Here is a 21,876-nt window from a genome sequence, read left to right on the forward strand (position 1 = left end):
GCTGCTGCAACCTTCCAAGCTGACGGCTTCTTGGGCTGCTTCGAATTTCATAGCGTAGACCAGAGCACTTCTCACGTCCTTGTATTCGCCCAGATGCAACGCCTGCTAGATGTCGGGGTCCATGACGGAATCGACAGGGGCTTGTAAGGTCAATCCGTCCCTGATGTCCGGTGGACAATCGGGATATGCCAGCTGCGAGCTTTCCATGTCCATAGCCAGCTCTTGTAATGTCTCGCCAGCTTTCTGCTGCCTGGTCTTCAGTTGCAACCTGTGGAAGTCTTTGAGGTAATTTTCGCAGAACCTCAACTCGAGCGCATTCGTCAGGGCTGCATAACTAGATCAGGCCTTGGCTGCGAGCGTCTGTAGAACCTTGCCAGCTTTACCTTGGAGTGCGGCGACTAGGTGAAAGGCCTTGAGCATACAGTCCCATCCGTTCCCGCAGGCGATCATTTTGAACTGGGTCCTGTAGATCGACCACGATGTCCTGCCGTCATACAAGGAGGTGACGTACAGCCGATTGACGTCAGCTACGGCTGGCCGGATCTGGTGAGCGTCTGGGAAAAACGTAGCTAGCTCCTGAATTTTCTTCTCGAGCTCCTTTTTGAAAGTTTCTCGTCAACTGCATTCATTTCTCGGGAGAGTTCTTTCCCGTTGTCAACTATTCCGTCCACTCTGTTTTCACCGACAGCGATGCCTCCCTTCACACCAGCGATGGCGGTGGTGATGTCCTGCTTCACGGCAGCGACGTTATCTTTCACATCAGCAATGAAGGTGTTGATGGCGGTGACATCTTCTTTCACGTCAGTGATGGAGAGATTGACAGCAGCAATGGAGGTGATTACATCATCTTTCATGGCTGAGCTCGTTGACTGAATCTTCTCTCCGATGCCTGATTTCATCTGGCCCATTACAGACATCAGTTGATTCAGCTGTTCTTGCATTTCATTCAGGTTCATTCTCCTCGTTTTCATACAAGTCTTAAATTATCCCGCTTCTGACGCCAAATTGTTCCGGACAATTTCCGCAAGACTTCTAGATGGCAAAACAAGAAGCGGTGCGACGGACAAACACAGATTTATTCACAGGAAAAAAACTAATGTACAGGTATTTATACGCTAACCAAAGAGCAGTTCAATCACAACTGACTTTTCATAGTCTCTCTAATCTGGATCTCTCTCCTCTGCGGAATGCCGAAACTGTTCTGCCCTCAGGTTTATAACAGCGGCTTAACAAAAGGCCTAGCGGGCTGAAGTTCAATGTGAAAAATCCCAAAGGCCATGTCTAGTCGGGAAAAGTTACATGACTGTTAATAGTTAGTAGATATTTTAACATAAGAGAACACTTCAAGGCATGAATAGGCACTCTAATTAATTTCTCCACCGCGACACACACTTTGAGAAACACTGTTTTTAAGGTATCCTACTACATTTAAAACATCATTTTGAAAGAAAATAGTGACTGTTTATTTTTTTATGGAAACTCCCATTTCTTTTAATTCCAAAACAGGCCTTGTCTTGTATATATGACACTTGGAATTGAAGTTGTAGACACTTCAATGTTGTGTTTTTATATATACAGTAATCTGTTAATAAAAATTTTAAACATGTTTCACGAAGAATGCTATTTTCGACATTTACCTGATTTTGAAACGATTTCTAAAAATGTATTTATTGTATCATTACAAAATTTTAATATGATATTCTGTCCTATATGGTTGAGGTTATGAACAAAAAATCTAAGGTCTACAACGTAAGGGGATATGGGCTCTTTTTGAAGGGAGGGGGCAGGTTTCCCACCTCCTGCTTATGGTAATAATACCGGGGGGGGGGGTCTCTTTTGCCACCCTTTCCTCCTGTATCTGCCTATGGTCTATCACGTGTATTTGTCTAATAGTGTTTTATACACTACGCATTAAATGACATTTTTGAAAAATTCACATGTACGCCAATAGATTTGGATGTAACTCATGACTGAAATAGAAGGGGGGTGGCAGAATTTTTATAGCCACAGGCGGAAAAAACTTAAATACGGCCCTGGGGGCAGGCGTGAATCCAGGGGGAATTTGATGGGGACGATCACTCCTTCCAAGAGCCGTAATAGGAGGAAAGTTATTCTGTCCCGTAAAATGTGGGACGATCTGGATCGTCCAGTAGGATCTGCAAATCCTACACAATAAGTTGCCCACGCCAGCACATCACCCTGGATCCGCATCTGCCCAAGTGAGATAAATCGTGCTGATTCGAAACTGCTGGAGCTATAATTATGAAAGTTGGTCAGTAGTTTTACTTCATGACGCAAAAACAAACTAAGACGGGATTTCCGAAATTCGACCCCTAAGGAGGTCATAAGAGGGTTCAAAGATTATATAGAAAAATAATGCTAAGCCAAAACCACTGGAGAAATATTTATAAAATTTGGTCGAAAGTTTTATTTCATGACGTAAAGACTCGCTAAGAAGGGGTTTTTCAAAATTTGACACCTGGGTGGTGGTCATAAGAGGGTTGAATGGTTTCGTAGAGAAATCACGCCTAACCGAAACCAGTGAAGCTATATTTATAAAATTTGGTCAGTAGTTTTATTTCATGACATAAAGAATCACTCTAAGAAGGTTTACAAAATTCGACCCTTAAGGGGTGTTGAAATGGTATGTAGAGAAATCATGCAGAGTGCAAACCGCTGAAACTATAAATTTGAAATTTGGTCACTCTTCGTTTTATGATGCAAAGACTCGCTAAGAAGGGATTTCTCAAAATTCACTCCCTAAAGGGGTCTCAAGGAAGAATTTTCGGATTACCAAATTCACGCGGGGAACAGCTAGTTCTATCATAGACAAGACAAGATTATTGTGCGGTATCTACATAAGGCCAATGGTGCGATTACGGACCGATTGATTGTTGACGATTTTATCGCAATTTTTATTCTAGAATCCTTATTGTATGTACGAAATATAGTTTTGTTATTTTCATGTGAATTAATAAACTTTCGGATACACCCATCCTCCGGGAACGCTTCGATATATCTCTGAGGTGGGAAGCGGGGTGTGTCTGGTCCTTCAATATCAGACACCATACTGTAATCAAGCTCGCTACATTTTTTAACTTCTGAAGTGGGGGTACACATCCCCCAAATTAATAAGTTGCGACCATAGGTTCATTGATCTGTACACTATTACCAGTCTCATTTCAATGGGATGTCCAACATAATGATTCGGGATGGACAAAGGAAATTAATATAGCAAAGTTTAATCACATAATACAGTAAGCCTTGCTACAACGATAAATCCCTCTATGATATTTTTTTTCAAATCTGGTTTGGAAATGTCTGTGCTCCAATGTAAAACTGCTGCCTCTCAATTTTATGATAACCCCTCTAGGGCGGTGTTACCCAAAGAGGGCAATGCACAAACAAGTTTGAAAAACTATGCTTTATGGCGATATATTTTTTCGTCTGCAGCATTATATCGAGGTTTCATTGTATTAAAAAAAAAAGGAAAATTACAATTTCTCGCACATCTCAAGAAAAGTAATTTTCAAGATCATTCTCATTATTTTTGAGACAGACCTGGCATATAGTCATTTTGTAGACACCATGTTGCCATCTATTGAGAACCACACATAACAAAATAATTTTTTTATTCACAGGGAATTTTTTTTTTCCAATAAAGAATAAATAGCTATATGTATGTATATCATTCACATCTGAACAATATATTGTCATACTAATCAGAACAAAGTAATGCATAATTGATTGTTTCTTTTTTTCCACATGTCATTTTTTTACACATTACATCATAATTATATACATTCATCAGGAATGGCTGATTGTACATGGAATTCATATGAAAAAGAAAAAAACAATTGAAAACTGGCCTTGAATTCATAACTCATGTAACATGGCATAAATGACCAAAATGAAAATTACTACAGAACTGTGATGATCAAACTGTTTTGCTGAGGATGAATGGATATCAATAGATTACATATTGAGAAATTTTAAAATGTTAAATAAGTATATTTATAAGGAAGTATTATTTTTGCTTTGGTTCATGCATATTATTTGTTCGCAATTCAAATAACAATGCGAGCTCAGATCTGTGAAACTTTTTTCAAGTCAGCAAGACCAAAATAATGGAAAGAAATCTCTCTCGCTCTGTATGATTCTTTCAGCAAAAATCCCAACAGGATATTCTAGACAGAAAATTTGTTCAGTTCATAGCATTACACATATTAACAAAATATTGAGGGGAAATTCTATTTGCGCTGCACCTTCGCGACCTTGTTTTTTTTTCAATTATAGCAAAATTTATATATTGTCAATTGTGGTCATTGATTTTCAAAGCTTTTTAACTCCCTATTAGGGAAAATTAATGCGGCAAAATTACATAGAAGTTCTGAATAGCAAATCTTTAGATTCATTGTACTTATTTAAGGGTTATATTTCGCTTTTCCACAGGCTTCTCAATAAAAGATGTCCAAATCTTAAACAGCTCACAGCTAATGGATACTGACCCATGACCCTGTTCGGTCACATTAAGAGGAATTCATTGCTGGGCTACCCATGGTGGAGGCTCCGAGGAGCTATAACTCAACATAACCTACAGAAAATACTACAGATGTCAAAGAAATCTGAGAACAATGAAATTGAATGTGAGGGCAGAAATGGCAACCATGAAGATCTAGTTGACAAAACTTACCTGTCCAATCTTACCATGTTGCCCTTCTCAGAAAAACATTTTCTCTGGACCTCTTTGGAGTAGTAGACCTGGAAATATCTTTTATTTGTGGCAGCAGCTACTATTTTTCGAAAGGTATAATGCTGCTTTTTCTACCAAGAGCAACTATTTCCAGACCAGATACTCCAGCCCCACTGGCCAGTATCCCATTAGTGTGGGCCTTATTGACCATTTAACCCTTACAATGGCAATCCCAGGGTATCTCATCAAACTTGATCTGCTTTATTTTGGTCACTCCAAAATAACTTGGGTTCTTAACATGTTTTTATTTCCAACGTGGCAGTTATGTGGATGAGGAAAACTTAACTTCAAAACCTGCTTAAAGGGTTAAATCAGTGTTTTCCAAAGTGGGCAATATCACCCTCTGGGGCAAGGGGTGCGGTAAAAGCTACAGAAATATCATAAGATCCTATGGGTTGACTTGAATTGGGAGCAGAGGGAAAAAATTTCTGATGATGATGGGGGGGGGGGGGAAGCACAATGGAACAAAAATGTTTGGGAAACTGATTTAAATTAAGGTTGTGAGCCACAAAGCAAAACTAAGCACATGTGAAAGAGCTTGGCACACCATACATGGAAGTTAATAAATTTATTAATCCAAGTTGGCTTCAGTTGCATTTAACTCAGATTATCTAGGCTCTACTTTTGTTTCAGTATCGCAGATGTTGATCCACAGAAAACAGGTGGAAACTATCACAATTTACTTTATGAGAGAAGGAATTGTAGACCATGCGATAAGGTTGGTTTAATTCCAATTACCGTATTCCCTCCACCCCATTAGCCAGCATTCTGGGAAACAGCAAGGGAGAAAGTATAGCATACCGAGATATTTGTCACAGATTCAATAATTCTTAAATATCTGAACTCAAAAATCGATTAATGATTTAAACCTTGTCTGTTCTCTGCATTTTAGGATCCTTCGTGTTTTACAAACTATGTTTGAGATGGTTCAAATTTCACATTTGCTATTGTAAATCTTGGTTTATTGCAAATGTCAAATATTAAGCATATCTGTTCTCGCAAATTAGATAAGCTAAATGGAAAAATTAGCAGACTGCAAAGTATTTTTGTATTCTTTCATCATGTGTTTAAGATTTGAATAAGCAGAGAAAAAAATTAAAGAATTGCAAAATATGGTAATGCAAAAGCTACAGCATATTCAATACTCAACATGCCAAAAAAAGTGTGAAACTCAGTATTTTTGTATTAGGCTGGTGATAGTTAGGTTAGAACGAGCTGCCAGCATAAGTAAATGCTTCATTTTCATTATTATCAAATTCCTGGACAAAACGTGTTTGCTATAGTGAAAACTATCATTTTATTCAGATTCATGTCTTTGTTCAGTATTCAATATAATCGATATTGGTCTTTTGAATGTACGATTATATACCATTACCATATGATCCTTATTAACCTTGTTTTCCCCCCCAACACATGCCGGGAATAGACCGGATTCCAACATACAAAAGTTCTGGTTTACATAAATGTTTATGCTGGCTAATGTGGGAAAGCACTGTATCACATTGTTGGTAATCAACATTTCAATAGGAATGAGAATGATGAGTACATCATTTTTCAAATAAGAAGTTTTCATGTGCACATCTGGCAGATGCATTGGACCCGACTTCATTACTTTTTATTGCACACAATGGAGGGTGAAACAAAAGAACCTTTATTACTACAATTCTTCAACTCAATCAGCTAGAATTAGAAGTACTTTAATTTTTCATTCCAATAAAATGCCAACAAATGTTTTCCAGAATCTTCTGATGATACCTATAGCTCAACTGGTGATGGAGTTAGAATAATTTAACAAATTGCTCACTGTGATTAGGCCAGCCGGGCAGGCATCCGCCTTAGAGGACAAACTGATTACAGATGACATGGTCAGATGACTGGTCCCCTCAAACTGCACAAAAAATTAGGTATCTGTTTTTCTGAACTGGTACAAATTGACTGAGTTCCACCACTTCACACAACCCTTCAGAATATTATGCTTATATCTCGTTAAAACAAATTGGGACAAATCAACTTTAAGCTTTATCAGTTTCATGGTCAAGAAACCAGTTCTTGAACTTTGCAGCAGTGCCCTCTCAGCAATCATAGGTTTTTCGGATCTATGATTGGCTACCAGCATTGGAAGCATCTTTCATCTTTTTCACACACAAGGCACCATTTTTTTTGCTCAGGAGAGTACATAAGGCTAGATTAGCTATTGCTTGTGGTGTTTTTTTTTGGGTTCACGGTTTATGGAAGGTCATTTTGAGAGAGGACCAATTGAAATTATCTTGCAAACAAAGCATGATTCAACAATTTTTATTCCATTTCACACAGCTGTTGCTATATTAATTAGATATGTCTGGGGTGCAAAGTTTTATTCCAGGTTGTAATGGATGAGATAAAAATATGAATTAGGTGACCATGCACTTTCAACCTGCAAGCTCTGCCCTATGAAACATCAGATGGTGCTGCTGTCAACTCTGCAGCCCTTTTTTTTAGAGTGGAGCAGATACACTTAACCAGCTTTAAGCCAGGGCTGTATGTAGTTTGTTCTATCACTGAAGATGATGAAATGATGATCTTGTTAAGTGAAACGGATTTGCTAAAATTAATTCAACATCGAAATCTAAGTGTGTCACAGTCAAACCTCTCTTTAATCTTATCACTAGGTCTTCAACTTAAAACTTTCAACCATAAACCGTTCAGTTAAACGTTTTTAATATCTCCCTCATATCGATGTCAATTTTTAAAGGGTCCTTTCAACATAAATAGCAAATTGGGCTTGCTCGTTATCAAGTCTATTCTGTCTCTAGAGGGAGACATTATACAAAGGTCTGACTACAATATCGCTTTAATTTTTTCAATCAACAACAGAAATAGGCAATAGGAAAACAAATTAAATATGTATTACAAAAACACAAACAACATTTCATTCGAGAAAAAAATTACATCATACGCAAAACGTTTTTTGCCACAGGCATGTTCAAAACATGTTAAGGACATTCTTTTTTACAACTTCATTATAATGGTTTTTTTCCAAGTGATTTAGCGAGCAATAAAAACTTTCGGATAATGAATATTTACATATAGATATATATATATATATAATTAAAATTGTAATATAATTTTTATCATAAAAAGTGATTTTGTTCTGAAAGTAAGAGAGTCAAAATATAATAATATCTGTACAGAACGAAAGAGACGTCACACACACACACAACATAAAAAAATTAAAACAGTGTTCTCGTAAACTATTCACATGTTATGATCCGAGTTCGAATAGATATGAGGAGGAGGTGGTCTACCATCAGAGTCCCTTCGATGATGTATAGCCGTCGGGTGTAGAACTTCATCGACAGCGGGGCAATGACTTCGTGGTCCAGGCTCTGGTGTATAGGTGAATGTCAGTCCAGTGGAATAAATTATGCCATCATTTCGAACTAAGGATACAGGAACCTGGAAAACGAAGATAAAATGTAGTAAAATAGTTGAAAAACACTCTAGTTGATAATTTACTACCATTGGTGGTGAGTCATATACTATCAAATTATGGTATATACTTGTCGTCATAGTTTTAAGTCGTATAAGTCGACATAATTTTGTTTAAAAAAAAAACTGTTCCAGTATTGGAGGGGGGGGGGTGCTGCTTCCGAGGAGAAAATACTCAACTAGAGTTTTAACAATGCCCACTACAGTAGGGACCAATCTCTAGTCAGTAGCGTTCCCACTCCTGATAGATAACACTTCATCTCCTATTTAGCTTAGTGATGAGAGCACTCGTGCAGCAAATGGGGGGGGGGGGTTGATTGCTGGTAGAGGCAGGAATGCATTTTTTTTGTTCATACCCACCCATGACGACGTAGCTGAGTGGTTAAGGCGATGGGCATTGGGATGTGCAGTACCGTGGGGCAGCTCACACCAGGACAATAAAATTAAAAAGATTGATACGAAACATGTTAAAGGAATAATCCAAGTCAGAGGTGGGTAATTCTCCGTCAGTACTGTTGTGATTATCATTAACTACAGTGGTATCATAGTACCACCGGGAGATCGACGCCCTTCACAAGTCAATGAATGACTTTCATTGGTGCGTGTGGAACTCTCCTCCTCCAGAAATTGATGCAGTATTGAAGATCCACTACACTTACTGTCCAAAGCAAGATTCGTTCCAGTTTGGACATGCACAAAAGTTCTGCACTTCGATGTGTGTGCAAGGCGCATAGTTCATTTTGGCCAAAGTCGTCCGATGCGCACCACAAACCACCTAGCTGAAGTAGTTTTCTTAATTTTTTTTTTTGGGGCCCCACCTTCCTTCGATAGATTATTTTCTCAATTTTATGTCAGGTGCACCTGCTATCAAAATATTAAGCTGTTATTTTGTTGATTTTTATTTTTTTATAGGAGTAGATTGAGTAAATAATATGCAATATGTGAAACCCTCTTCAAATATTCAAAAAAAAAAAAATTAAATGCATATTTAACAGCAACAGAAAGAAATAAAGGCCCCCTTTGTAATACTCATGGACTGACTCTTGGTCATTCAATGTCTTAGAGTTTCAAAAACAAATTCTCTTTTCAAAGATTTCCTTTTTCAGCCCATTATCACGGCCACCTAATAAGAACCTGGGTGTCAATGGACTCGCAATCTATTGCACAGGGTTCGCTTTTTCAAATGGGAAATCAGCTTGCATTCATGCCTTGAAGGACTAAAATTGGACATGATTGATTGATCTTGTTATACAAGTTACTGGTTAAAATTTGTTGGTTAACAACAAGTTTAGTCATTTTCACTTGCAGTAAACTTTTGATTTCAAGTAACTTGGTTTACAAGCGTTCTGCAAGACGAGCACAAACTCTTCACGAATTTGACTTTATAAATGAGCTGTGTTTTGCAATATGAGTGGAACATATAATAAAGCCTCCTAGATGAAGCCTACTACTACGACTATTTAACTTTACAAGCACCTCCTACACATTTCTACGTGGAATTTCTAATGAATTGGTCCTAGATGAAGACTAATAGATGGGAGGCTTTATGTATATGTTTTCTCTATACTTCACAATTCCATATTTTCTTTGATGCTTCTCCTATGCATCTGGTGAAGGAGACTACGAGAAATTTCATGTAGAAATGTGTAAGAGGTGCTTGTACAGTTAAATAGTCGTAGTAGTAGGCTTCATCTAGGAGGCTTTATTATATGTTCCACTGATATTGCAAAACACAGCTCATTTATAAAGTCAAATTCGTCAAGAATTTGTGCTCGCCTTGCAGAACGCTTGTAAACCAAGTTACTTGAAATCAAAAAGTTTACTGCAAATGAAAATAAATACAAAACAAATACAATGCCACAACAGACAAAATGCCCAACGAGGTGGCTGATAAAAAGATGCCCATAAAAATATGGTTGTCATATAAAATAAACCAACAAAAGTAACATTAATCAACAAATTTTAGCCAGCAACTTGTATAACAATATCAATCAATCATGTCCAAATTTAGTCCTTCAAGGCATGAATGCAAGCTGATCTCCCATTTGGGAAAGTGAACCCTGTGCAATAGATTGCGAGTCCACTGACACTCAGGTTCTTATTAGGTGGCTGTGATAAGGAGCTGAAAAAGTAAACCTGTGAAAATAAAATTAGTTTTTGAAACTCGAACATATTGAATGACCAAGAGTCAGTCCATGAGTGGTAAACCACTGGGGCGCAGTAGCCCGGTCAATAAGATACTAGCTTAAAGTACCAAAGGATGTTTAGAGGTGTCATGAGTTCGATACCCGGTTCGTCCTTGTCAGAAAACTTTCCTGACACAGAGGTAAAACAAAAAAAACGGCAACTTGACTGCAGCAAAAAATTGCTACCGCAGGGAGTCCCCCATTGAGAGATTAGTGCACCAACCTCTCGATGAGTATAAAAAACAAGCCTGCCGTTCGGAATCAGCAATAAATCGTAGGTTCCGGTCTAATTAGCCCTCCCACATGGGTAAAAGGCTTATATCCCAGGAGGGACAGAGCCTGGGCCGTGTCTGGTCAGTCAGTCTAATTAGCCCTTGTGTGCAGAAAATGATTGTGGTGCGACAAAAATGAAAAATGATCAGTGGTAAACCACTGCGAACTGACTAGAAAAAGCATCAAGAGAATCTTACCCTGATGCACTGAGAGTAAACAGTAGTAAATTACCCTGTAGCAACAAACTGTGAATTTATGCATATAATGTATGCCCGTATAGCATATTTTTTAAAAAAACTGCATGATAAAGTAGTTGAATTGAGAAGCTAGGAACACATACTTGTGTAGGTTGCCTAACCCACTGCCAACCTTCTCTGAATGCAGAAATGTCAGGTACAACACATAACATGCTCTCCTGGCACCTGAATAAAATAATTACAAATTAAACATTCTCAGAGTTCCATTAATCATCTAATAAAATAAATGCATTGAGTCGTGGAATAGTTTTAATGCTGAAGCCTTTTTATCAACTTTATTATTAAATACTACTCATGCTAATGAAAAACCTATTTTAATGTTGAAAATCTCTTTAAGATGCATAAATAGTAATAAAAACTGATTGGTGCAATGCATATAAAGAGAAACACCTATATATTTAAGAAGGGTAGTAGAGAAGTGGTGTCTAATTATCGTCCAGTGAGTTTGACGAGCTCCCTCTCGAAAATTTTGGAAATTATCATCAAAAGGCAGTTTGTGAAGTGGATAGACGAGAATAATGTATTGTCGGATAATCAGCATGGGTTCAGGAAGGGGAAGTCATGTGTAACTAACCTCCTTTGCTTCTATGATTACGTGACTAAGGCTTTGGGTAAGAGCAAAAATGTCGACGTTGTTTACCTTGATTTCCAGAAGGCATTCGATCGGGTCCAACATGGCAAACTCTTGAAGCGTTTACACGAGATTGGAATAGGGGGCAACTTGCTGAATTGGATAGAATCGTGGTTAAGAGATAGGTCGCAACGAGTTATGGTGAACGGGGAATTCTCTGGTTGGACAGACGTCACAAGTGGAGTTCCTCAGGGAAGTGTCCTTGGCCCCATACTTTTTTCACTTTTTATCGATAAACTCGATCAGGGTATCGATGGAATTACTAGCAAATTCGCAGATGATGTGAAGCTAATGGGGGTAATCGGGAATGAAAGCGATAGGGAGTTGCTCCAGACCAACTTAAACAAGATTGCAGCATGGGCAAATGAATGGAGCATGACGTTTAGCGTAGATAAGTGCATGGTCGCTCATTTTGGTTCGAACAACCCACGGTTCTCTTACGAGTTGAATGGTGTCACTATCCCGGATGCAACTAGAGTCACCGATTTGGGAATTCTCATTGACGAGCGACTTAAGTTTTCTGAACATTGTTCAGCGGTTGTCAAAAAATCGAATAGAATGCTTGGTCTCATTTTCAAAAAGGTCTCTTCGCGTTCTCCTAAAGTCATTCTTCCGCTTTTTCGAGGCTTAGTTCGTCCTGGACTGGAGTATGCTGTAAGGTTTTGGAGACCATACCTACAGAGGGACATAGACTTGGTTGAAGGGGTGCAGAGAAGAGCTACGCGTGTCCTTATTGGCACACAGGGCTTGAGTTATGAAGAAAGACTTCATTTTTTGAATATGTTTACATTGGATGAACGGAGGTGTCGAGGAGATATGATCGAAGTGTTCAAAATTTTCAATGGGATGGATAGGATGGACCATGAACTTTTAGTACACCGCCAATCGACTGCTTTTACAAGGGGACACCAGTATCGATTGGTGAGGGACAATGCAAGGTTATGGTGTCGCAGGGAATTTTTCTCCAATAGGGTTGTTAATAAATGGAATAGCTTACCCCCGGAGGTAGTAAATTGTAACACAATTGACACGTTTAAAAAGAAATACGATAAACATGTTGGGGTAAATCGAGAAGCTATCCATTCTTAGAATAAGACAACCATAAGTATTCTTTATGGGCATTGTATAATATTTTATCATTTGTATATATTGTTTGTAATTTGTGTTAATTGCATTTTTAATTGGGTTGCTGTATTTTTGAAACATATGACAACCATATTTTTATGGGCATCTTTTTATTAGCCACCTCGTTGGGCATTTTGCCTGTTGTGGCGTTGTATTTGTATTTGTATTTGTATATAATAATAATTAAGGGACCGGAGGAATGCATCATTATAAAGGAGTTATTGTTTTAGATAGGATATATTAATGCTATGAACATAAGCGCTACGTTAAAAATCAAGAGCTCAAGTCTTCTTCTATAGCAGTGATTCCCAACGTGGGCTTTAACACCCCCCCCCCCCTGGGGGCAATGGAATATTCCAGGGGGGGGCGGTAGAAGCTACAGGTATAACATAGGATTCTATGGGTTAGATTGTGTTGGTGGGCGATGGGAGAAAAAAATTTCTGAAGAAGGGGGGCAATGGGACAAAAATGATTGGGAAACTTCTATAGAATAACACTGCTAGACCAATGATCACCACTTATGTCCAGACTTACGCTACCTTAGGTTGCACAATTTCCCGACAAATGTGTTCATTTCTGAAATTCAAACCAATCACTGGATTATTGCTAAGAGGGAAGAGATTATTAAGTGATAATCAAGTAAGAATTATTTTATTCGATCAGAGCACCATATATAATGAAACTACACTTCTTTTTGAGAGGTTACATTACATAAAGATGAAAACTTTGCAGTGATTTTAAAATCAGAATGAAAAGGCTTATTTGGTACCTGCCAATTTTTCGAAGAAGGTCAAAATTTCATATCTTAATCTCAGCATCACTGCCAATCTCAAAAAGTTCTTTTAATGTGATGTTCATACCCATTATTTGCGATAAGCCTTGCCAAAAACTGTCAGTTACTTTCAACCCATGCATGAAAGTTGCTTTTTTGCTTATCAACATACACAGCTTATTTCTTTCCATGAACCAAGGTGCCATCAAAATATTCAAAAGAGTTTAACACATGACTTCCATTTGCGCAGATTTTAGGAAACTGTCTTTTCAAAGACTGCAGTTACAAGGCAAGTTAAATTTTATGACAACAAAGGAAATCACCATGGTGGTGGTACACCCATACTGAGAAGGAAAAAACATGTTTTTCCAAGTTTTGGCTTTTGGATATAAAGTTTTGGATGTATACTAATATTTATATGCATTTGTGGGCAAAATCATACTTGACTGTGTGGTCAGTGCTCCATCTTTCTCTCACCTATTGATAACTATAAGCAAATGTTTTGATAATGTAATGATATTGGTTCATTCCATACTTTGCTAAAATGAAAAAATTCCCAAACGATAAGATAATATTTCATTCCACGGTAGTGTCTAGGGTGTATAAAGTGATTATTGCTTCGCTTGGCCTCCTAGACATATCACTATTTAAGTATACACGAGCCAACGAGAAGAACTTATAATCATATTTATTTACATAGACGCCTAAACCAGAGCATCCGACATCTCTTGTGTCCAACAGTCAACAACCTTGTATCTCTTCGGCTCCATGGCCTTTTCACCCAATCTGATTATTATACATCACTTGATTTCACTTCCGACACATCCCCCCTTTTATGTTTATTTTTTTCATAAAAATGACTCAAGTTTATAGTGTCAGTGAGCGGATAGTGCTGGGGCTTCCACGCCACACGACCATATCGAGTTGCTCTGATGGGGACGGATGTTTGTTCTCCTGACGACTCTCCAGTTGGCCTTCTCAGCATGGTGTTGTCATCCCAAACTGTCGCACCAATGAGTGGAAGCTCTACAATTCCTGGATCCAATTCTGAACCAGGCTCAGGGCGTTCAGTCCTGTTCAGGTGGAACTGATTTCTTCTCACAGATCCCCTTGGCGTCTTGATGATGAAAGATCTCTGGGTATCTGCCCTGCACTCGATTTCACCCCACGTCTTCATGTCCGCCACCTACACTGTCTCTCCTACATTCAGTGCTGCTCTCGAGTGCGGACACCATGGCGATTATCGTAATTTTTCCTCTGCTTTTCTATCCTTGCCTTCTCAACACACTATCTTGCAAGGGCACGACACTTGTCCACTCCCAAGTGACCACAATGAATTCGTTCTAGAATGTCTTGCTGTAAAACTGGTGGGATCACAAGGCGACTGTTTCGTAGCAGTAAGTCATCCTCGATGAACAGCTCGTCCTTGACATAGAAGTATGGTAATTCTGCTTGGCTCAATATTTCCTTATCTGGCCAGGTGACAGCGGTGAAAGAAATTATCTTCGCGATCGTGACATCTTTTTTCTGTCCATGTATGATCTCTAATAACCTAGCCTCCAAAGCAGGAAGTATAGAGATGACAAGTCTCAGGTAGGCCTTAGTCTCTTCCTCTAATTCACAGGAGTTGTCACTGCCAAGAGGGGCTCTTGAAAGGGCGTCTACTGCTAAGAGCTGTTTACCTGGAGTGTACGAGATTGCATCACTATTTAAGTATACTCTAGAGCCAACGAGAATAACTTATAATCACATTTATTTACATCAACGCCTAAACCAGAGCATCAGACATCTCTCATGTCCAACAGTCAACAACCTGGCTCCCTTCGGCTCCAGGGGCTTTTCACCCGATTCGATTAATATACATCACTTCATTTCACTTCCGAAAAAAATTATCATTATAGAATGTGTATGATTATATGATGTATATAGAAATGTATGATTTCTATTATGTATATGATATTGAATATGGCAAAAAAAAAATCATAAGAATTCACAGAGCAATTCAAACAGCTCACCTGTACATGGTTTCAGCTTCAACTTCTCCAAACCAAACTTTCAAAGTTGGAGTGAAGTTCTCTCCAGTCAATTCCAGCATGGCTACATCACCTCCACCATTTAGCTGCACAATAGAATGGAATTAATTTTCCATAACATTGAAAGGAAAAACATCATGTAATGAAATAATAATCTGCATATGTCAGGACATAACAAATCTCAGGTGTAAGGTATCCATTAGGCAGACCTGCCAACTCTCTGGATTTAGGTGGGAGACTCCGGATTTTTCATCCTTCCTCCCATTCTCCGGATTTGTTGAAATTTCTCTGGATTTTGGCAGAAAATTAGATTTTACGCAAGCTTTCACGTCGTGACGTCAATGACTGCTGTCGCCATTAGGGAAAACACCCATGGAGGACAACCGTGGTCATTTCCATCGAGCAGCCATAAAAAAGTCTTGGTGACCGCATTTAAGTAACTGGCAAAGACGTGACTTACATAGCATTTATTGGCAATCATTTATCAGGGGCATGACCTTGGTTGCCAAAATTACTGTATAATTATTATTGTATTCCATTAACAGCCGTGCGGTAAACACAAGTATTTTCGTCAGCAGCTTTGTATTTTGAAGTTTTTAAATTGTTTCCTCTGATTAAATATGTCTTCAGAAAGAAAATATAAAACTTTAAGCTATATAAAGATTTTAAGAGTTCATATATCCAAGATTATCAATCACTGATAGCATCCATGAAAGGAAACTCTTATGTTTTATGAACAGTATATGTAGGTGGGATTTCTCTATTCTGCATGGAAAGACTGCCATGGAATTATATTCTGTTTTGGGGGAGGGGGGGGGGGAGAATGGAACTTTTTCTTAATTGATGAAAAAAAATTCTAAATTAGTGCCAGGTGGTGGGGGTACCCCCCTTCAGGAGAATCTCCGGATTTCTGGATTCCAAAAGTTGGCACATCTGCATTAGGGATGAGACAAACAGTGATTTAGCCGAATAATGAGTATTTGGCTGTTGTTTTGGCAGAACATTCATTTTCTTAAAATTCATCAAACTTATAAATAAAATTGGTGTTTTTAATTGAAAATGAAAATATTGGTAATTTTAAATGATATTGTATTTCAATTATCAATTATTCAGAACTTTTGCTTTGAAAATTTGTAGTTTAACAGCTTAGTCAAATAAAACAAAGTCTGTGTGACTTCTTTTAGAATTTTTTCAAACTAAATTTGCTGATATAAAAAATCATAATTTTTTCCCTCCAACTTCAAATTATCCAAAACATTCAAATTAAATAAGATATTTTAACATTAGACAGAAAACTCAAGGGGAGTTCATAAAAATTTGAATAATATAAAATTTCAATTAATCAAGTTTGAATTAACAAAATTCTACTGCATTGTATTTTAAAATTACAAATTCCAGCACTTGTCACAATTTTACATCTACAGGGCTCCCACTCAAAAAGTTAGAAAAAGTAGGATGGGGGGTGGGGGAATACCCTCCTTAGACAACATAATCGTAGCACAATAAAAAAAAAATTCTGAAAAATATATATTTTTTTCAATTTAAAAAAGAAAAAATTCATTATGCATTATTTTAGTATCCTGTAAGATTGACTCGAGCCAAAGCAAAATGACAGAAATGACTTGGTAACAAAAACAATTTTTGGCCAAAATAGGGTATTAGCTACCACAGATTCTTTTTCTCTCGTAATATATATTACATTCTTTTAATCTTCCACAGTCCAGTCTGTCAACTCTCTTCCACAATACACACATTTATGAAGACATGTAAGTTTTTTAAGAATGATGCTCTTTAGAGACCACTTCCAAGAGCACAGTGCTAAATATGTAAATTACAAGGTTCCCATATAAATAAGTCAAGGTGGACCAGATAGTTTTACTGCATTGCCCATCCCCTTTTCAAAAGGATTTGTTTAAATTTTAGTGCTCAATGTCAGTGTAATCGTTTTTGACAAATAAAGCACTTTCATTTCTAGCTCTTTGTAGATCATTGTAACTACTGTTTATGCCTCTGCATGCCCTAAAAATACAGAAGACAATGAATGTTACTGGGTATCATCAGTCACAAACCCTAGAATACACCAATGTACCCAACTGCTTTGTAATGCAAGCTATTGTTTCACCTATACACAAAATGTGCACCATAATTTTAAATGATAAATGTTACTGCCCAAGTAGTAAGTACAAAATTATTATTTTTTCAATCAGGTACTCTACTTGTTGAACCCTCAAACTATGCAAATGAAAAAATTAATAAACCAGTAAATGGTCCACATATACACCCCCACCCCCAAATAACCATAAAAACAATAATATTTCTGCTTTGGCAGAATAATTAATTACAATCTACTACATTTCTATTATTTGGCATTATATCAATGACTAGCTATAATACCCGGCGCTGCCCGGGTTTTTGTCAATGAGGCTTTTTTGGATCACGTGATACGTCCCTCTTTCTTTGAGGGAATTGCAAACCGTGTCCAAGTTCACCAATATGGCGACTTCCTACGCGACTCATGAAAAAAACAAATCTAGATTTAAAGAAACGTAAAAAAATAATTTTTTTTTTTTCTTTTTTTAAAGGGTGCTAGGTATTTCGATTCCCCCCTTTGAACACTTCAAGTTATACATCTCTGCATGTTTCTGCTTCAAAAAAATGCTTAATTAAAGCTGTGGAATTTCTTCGATGCACTTTATGGGCTTAAGCACTTTATAATTAATTTTAAAACAACCTAAACTATATGAATTTATGCAGTTGAATATCAAAAGACAATTCGCGGAGACATTAATTTTCATGCTTGAGAAGATATAAATAAAAAGTTGAAACTTACAAGAATAAGTTTCTGGTTGAGTTTTAGACTAGTCTCAGACTTGGTTTGAGTTTTTGCTTAACAAAAAAAATTTTTTCGCCATACTAGGTTACTTACACTTCAATATTGTTAAAGTTAATACAGTTGATGCTCAATATAATGACCCCTTGTATTCTGCCCAAAATGGACGTTATATTGAGAGGGTTGTTATCTCGAAATTGAAACATATATCATAGTCATTCTATGAATATGAATTTGGAACTTATCCTGCCGATCATTGTAATGGAATGGTGACTATAACCTGGGGGTTGTTATAATGAGTGTTGACTGTACAAAGAAAAAAATTAAATTTAAATTTTGCAATTTAAATCATTAAAAAAATCTAGTGATTGAAATCGTTGCACCCTCTTTTTAGTTAAGCAATAAAGTGTTGTTTTTGATAAATGCAATTATTTATGTGTTTCAAAATATTTATTACAATTAATACACTCGATACCACTTAGCATCGACATGATATATTTTTTTTAATCAAAAATCATGTATACAAATCAACAGCGTGTGGCTGTGAATCGTTTTTTTTTAATAGTATTATTATCTATTTCGAATAGTGTTCACAGTGGTTTTTAATCAACCATTCTTGCCATTGACTGATGCCTATCTCTAAAAATTATAGAAACCAAGATCAAGAAGACGAGAGTTCAATGTTCAGTACTTCGCACCAACGAGAAATGGCTGTGAATAGAAGGATTAAATTTCATGACTGACAGGCCTTTTATTTCTCAATTAACAACTCGAAATTTGCATATTATATGCTGCCACAAACTACAGGCAGGAAATGGCAGTATTTAATTCTTATAAAAATACAAAAAACAAAGGCCACAACCGACAAAGTGCCCACTCTTCAAAAAAGTACTGGAGATTGATGCTGATCTGAGCCTTTGCTTTTTATTTCTGGCAAAATGAATAAATACATCTTGAAAATCAAACATACATTCCAAGCAGTAAAGTACTTACATGGAGACTGTGTACAACAGGTACAGGTGTCACTGACCCTCTGATGGGTCCCATACCTTCATAGAAAGTATACTCAGCTTTGTCCGTACTGATGATAGTCCAAGAAGCCCCATCATTTATCATCTCTTTGTTTGGTTCTTTTGGACAAGGAGTGGCCTGGAGATACACAAGAATGACAGAATTAATATTATATTATATACACACAATATATACCAGATTGTGCACAAAAGACCAGTTCATCGCATTGGTGCTAACTCCTAAACTTATTCATCTACCAATATCCAAATGCCATGCTGACAGATTTTTTCGTAAATGCACCAAGAATGAAATGGTGTCCTTATGCAGGCAACACGGTTAGCGGCACAAATTGATAAAGATCTTAGGATCTTCTGAACAAAACCAGCTAGCTCAACAGATCGAAAAAAGTCGGAGAATATGTAGATGATGTGTTTTCTTGAAGCCTTAATATTGTTTAAGACTTCAGCTCATTCTTAATCGATTAACAGCTACACAACAATTAAAAATACCTGGCAAAAATAAGCATATAATTTGCTGTTTACTGCATATAATTTGCAAATTAACAGCAAATTATATGCTTATATAATTTGCTGTTAAACTGCAGATGCATCTCATAAACATTTTTCTGGGGAATTTCTCAGCTGACACATGCCAAAACAATTCTGAATGTATGTGTAGCTTTAACGTATTTATGTTGTCAGGAGTTATATATGCTTGCTTTATTTACTACTGGTACGGCCATCTGTCTTCCATATTTTGAAATGAAAATGACAGATGCTTGATTTTTTTTTTTTTTTTTGTGAGTGTCAAACTGAAGGTCTGCCTATTCTCTGTGGAGAGACTTTTTTAAATGGAAAACCTACTCTCATTTGGTCTCAAAGTTGGGAAATCTCAGATAACAAACTGCTGCGACCCACCACTGTGTTGCCAACAGGGTTTGAACCTGGATCCTTGCCATGCAAGTTATGTACCATGCCTACACTACTGTGCTCATCAGCAAGCTTACATAACCAAAATATTGGTGCATGGTCTGCCCAAAATTCCTCAAGTCAACACAGACATCTACATGATCTACCTACTTCACAACACACAAACTCCAGCCATATCGCTTTACAGTATGTAGCGACCCTTTTTCAACTATGTTTATTATCATTCTTTTTATTATTATTATTTATGTCAATGTGGCAACATGTGTATTTTTATGTAGTCAAAGCCAACTATCATAACTGTTTGTTTACAATCGGCTTATCCGCACACCTGCCACACGCTCCTGCTGTTGAGTTTGTATAAATTGTAAATAAAATATGTAAATAATTAAGAGCCGATGTATTCAACTTGGGAGCTCGCCTACCAAACGACGTTGCGCCTCCAACACGTAACACGGTACAAGCAATTTACTGCTGTTGACAAGTTGGATTGGGAATGAAGGCACCATCTATTGGTGGTTGCCTTAAGCTCATTAGGGAAAGTAAAGATATTTTCCCAGAATCAAACCTGGGACCTGACAGCAACTTTCATGCTGGAAGACGAGCATATTACCACAACGCCACTCGAGTGCTACTTGATCTATCTGGAATTTTATTCAAATTCAATCAGACAGAAACGTGTGAATTTTAACAAGAGCAGAGAGTCGTACTTCTTGAAAGGAAAGTGTGCTAACAGAATACTCTCAATACAGTAATATAACTGAAACTGCTGATGAACTCAAGTCAAAACTATTACTGAAAACCTATTGAAATGTTATCAACAAATTTTTTTTTTCTCACTTGAAACTGGATAATTCTCTCTTGAGAAAGGCAAAGGTACATCCGTTCAGTATCTTTCATGTAGAAGGCGCATTTATGTAGCTGCGAGACTGGATCATCTGCATCTAACAAAGCTGTCTGCTTGTCCACTTTGCGAATTATCTATTGCAAATGAAGCAATAATTGTAGAGCATAATAAACATGATTTATCTATGTACCAATCATAGAAAAAAATTGACTTATTTCAATATTAATGTAAGACTTCTCAGTATATTTTTTAATTTTATTACTGTGATGTAAAATTATACCAAGTATAATTATCAAACTGAACATTTCAACAAGTTATTACTTGTTTGTTTTGCCATATCACAAATCATTTTGGGCATTCCGACAGGTTAATTACATAATTTCAAATTTCAAATGGCTGACAAAAACCAGGCCCGTCATTTAGGGGGGGGTGGGGGGGCAGGGAGGCTAACGCTGGCTTTCGAAAATACACTAAAAATGGTGTATATATATATATATATACATTGAGTACATGTGCTTTGCCCCCCCCCCCTGGAAAAAGTTTGCCACCCCCCCCCCCCCGGAAAAAGTTGTAATGATGGCCCTGACAAAAACTACTACTTTCAACTATGATTTGAACCCAGCTAGAGCTGAAGCTTGGCTTGCTAACTACACAACTGAATTTATTTAGCAATGGCTAGATAGATTCATCAATTTAGAAAAAGTCCTTGAAGATTATTAATGCATTATATAAGATGCCCATAACTGTGCTAATTGATGTTTGAA

At 37.3% G+C, this 21,876-nt stretch overlaps 1 protein-coding gene across 5 annotated transcripts in view; it reads right to left on the reverse strand.

Annotated features, from left to right (window-relative positions):
• Positions 1 to 3,615: 3,615 nt before the first annotated feature.
• LOC149063793 (recombining binding protein suppressor of hairless-like) overlaps positions 3,616 to 21,876 on the reverse strand; it is a 100,115-nt gene continuing 81,854 nt past the window's right edge. For all 5 annotated transcript variants that reach the window (XM_089255572.1, XM_089255573.1, XM_089255571.1 and 2 more), the window contains 5 exons: positions 21,106 to 21,246; positions 19,322 to 19,477; positions 15,481 to 15,584; positions 11,021 to 11,102; positions 3,616 to 8,188 (listed from right to left, as the gene is read on the reverse strand). In XM_089255572.1, the coding sequence (XP_089111698.1) occupies positions 7,988 to 8,188; positions 11,021 to 11,102; positions 15,481 to 15,584; positions 19,322 to 19,477; positions 21,106 to 21,246 (684 nt within the window). In that variant the 3' untranslated portion in view covers positions 3,616 to 7,987. The remainder of the gene's footprint in view (positions 8,189 to 11,020; positions 11,103 to 15,480; positions 15,585 to 19,321; positions 19,478 to 21,105; positions 21,247 to 21,876) is intronic.

This window comes from Pholcus phalangioides, unplaced genomic scaffold, assembly GCF_987345545.1.
Source record: "Pholcus phalangioides strain wild (caught in Gottingen) unplaced genomic scaffold, Ppha-v1.0 ptg000043l_1, whole genome shotgun sequence".
Classification (NCBI taxonomy): Eukaryota; Metazoa; Arthropoda; class Arachnida; order Araneae; family Pholcidae; genus Pholcus; species Pholcus phalangioides.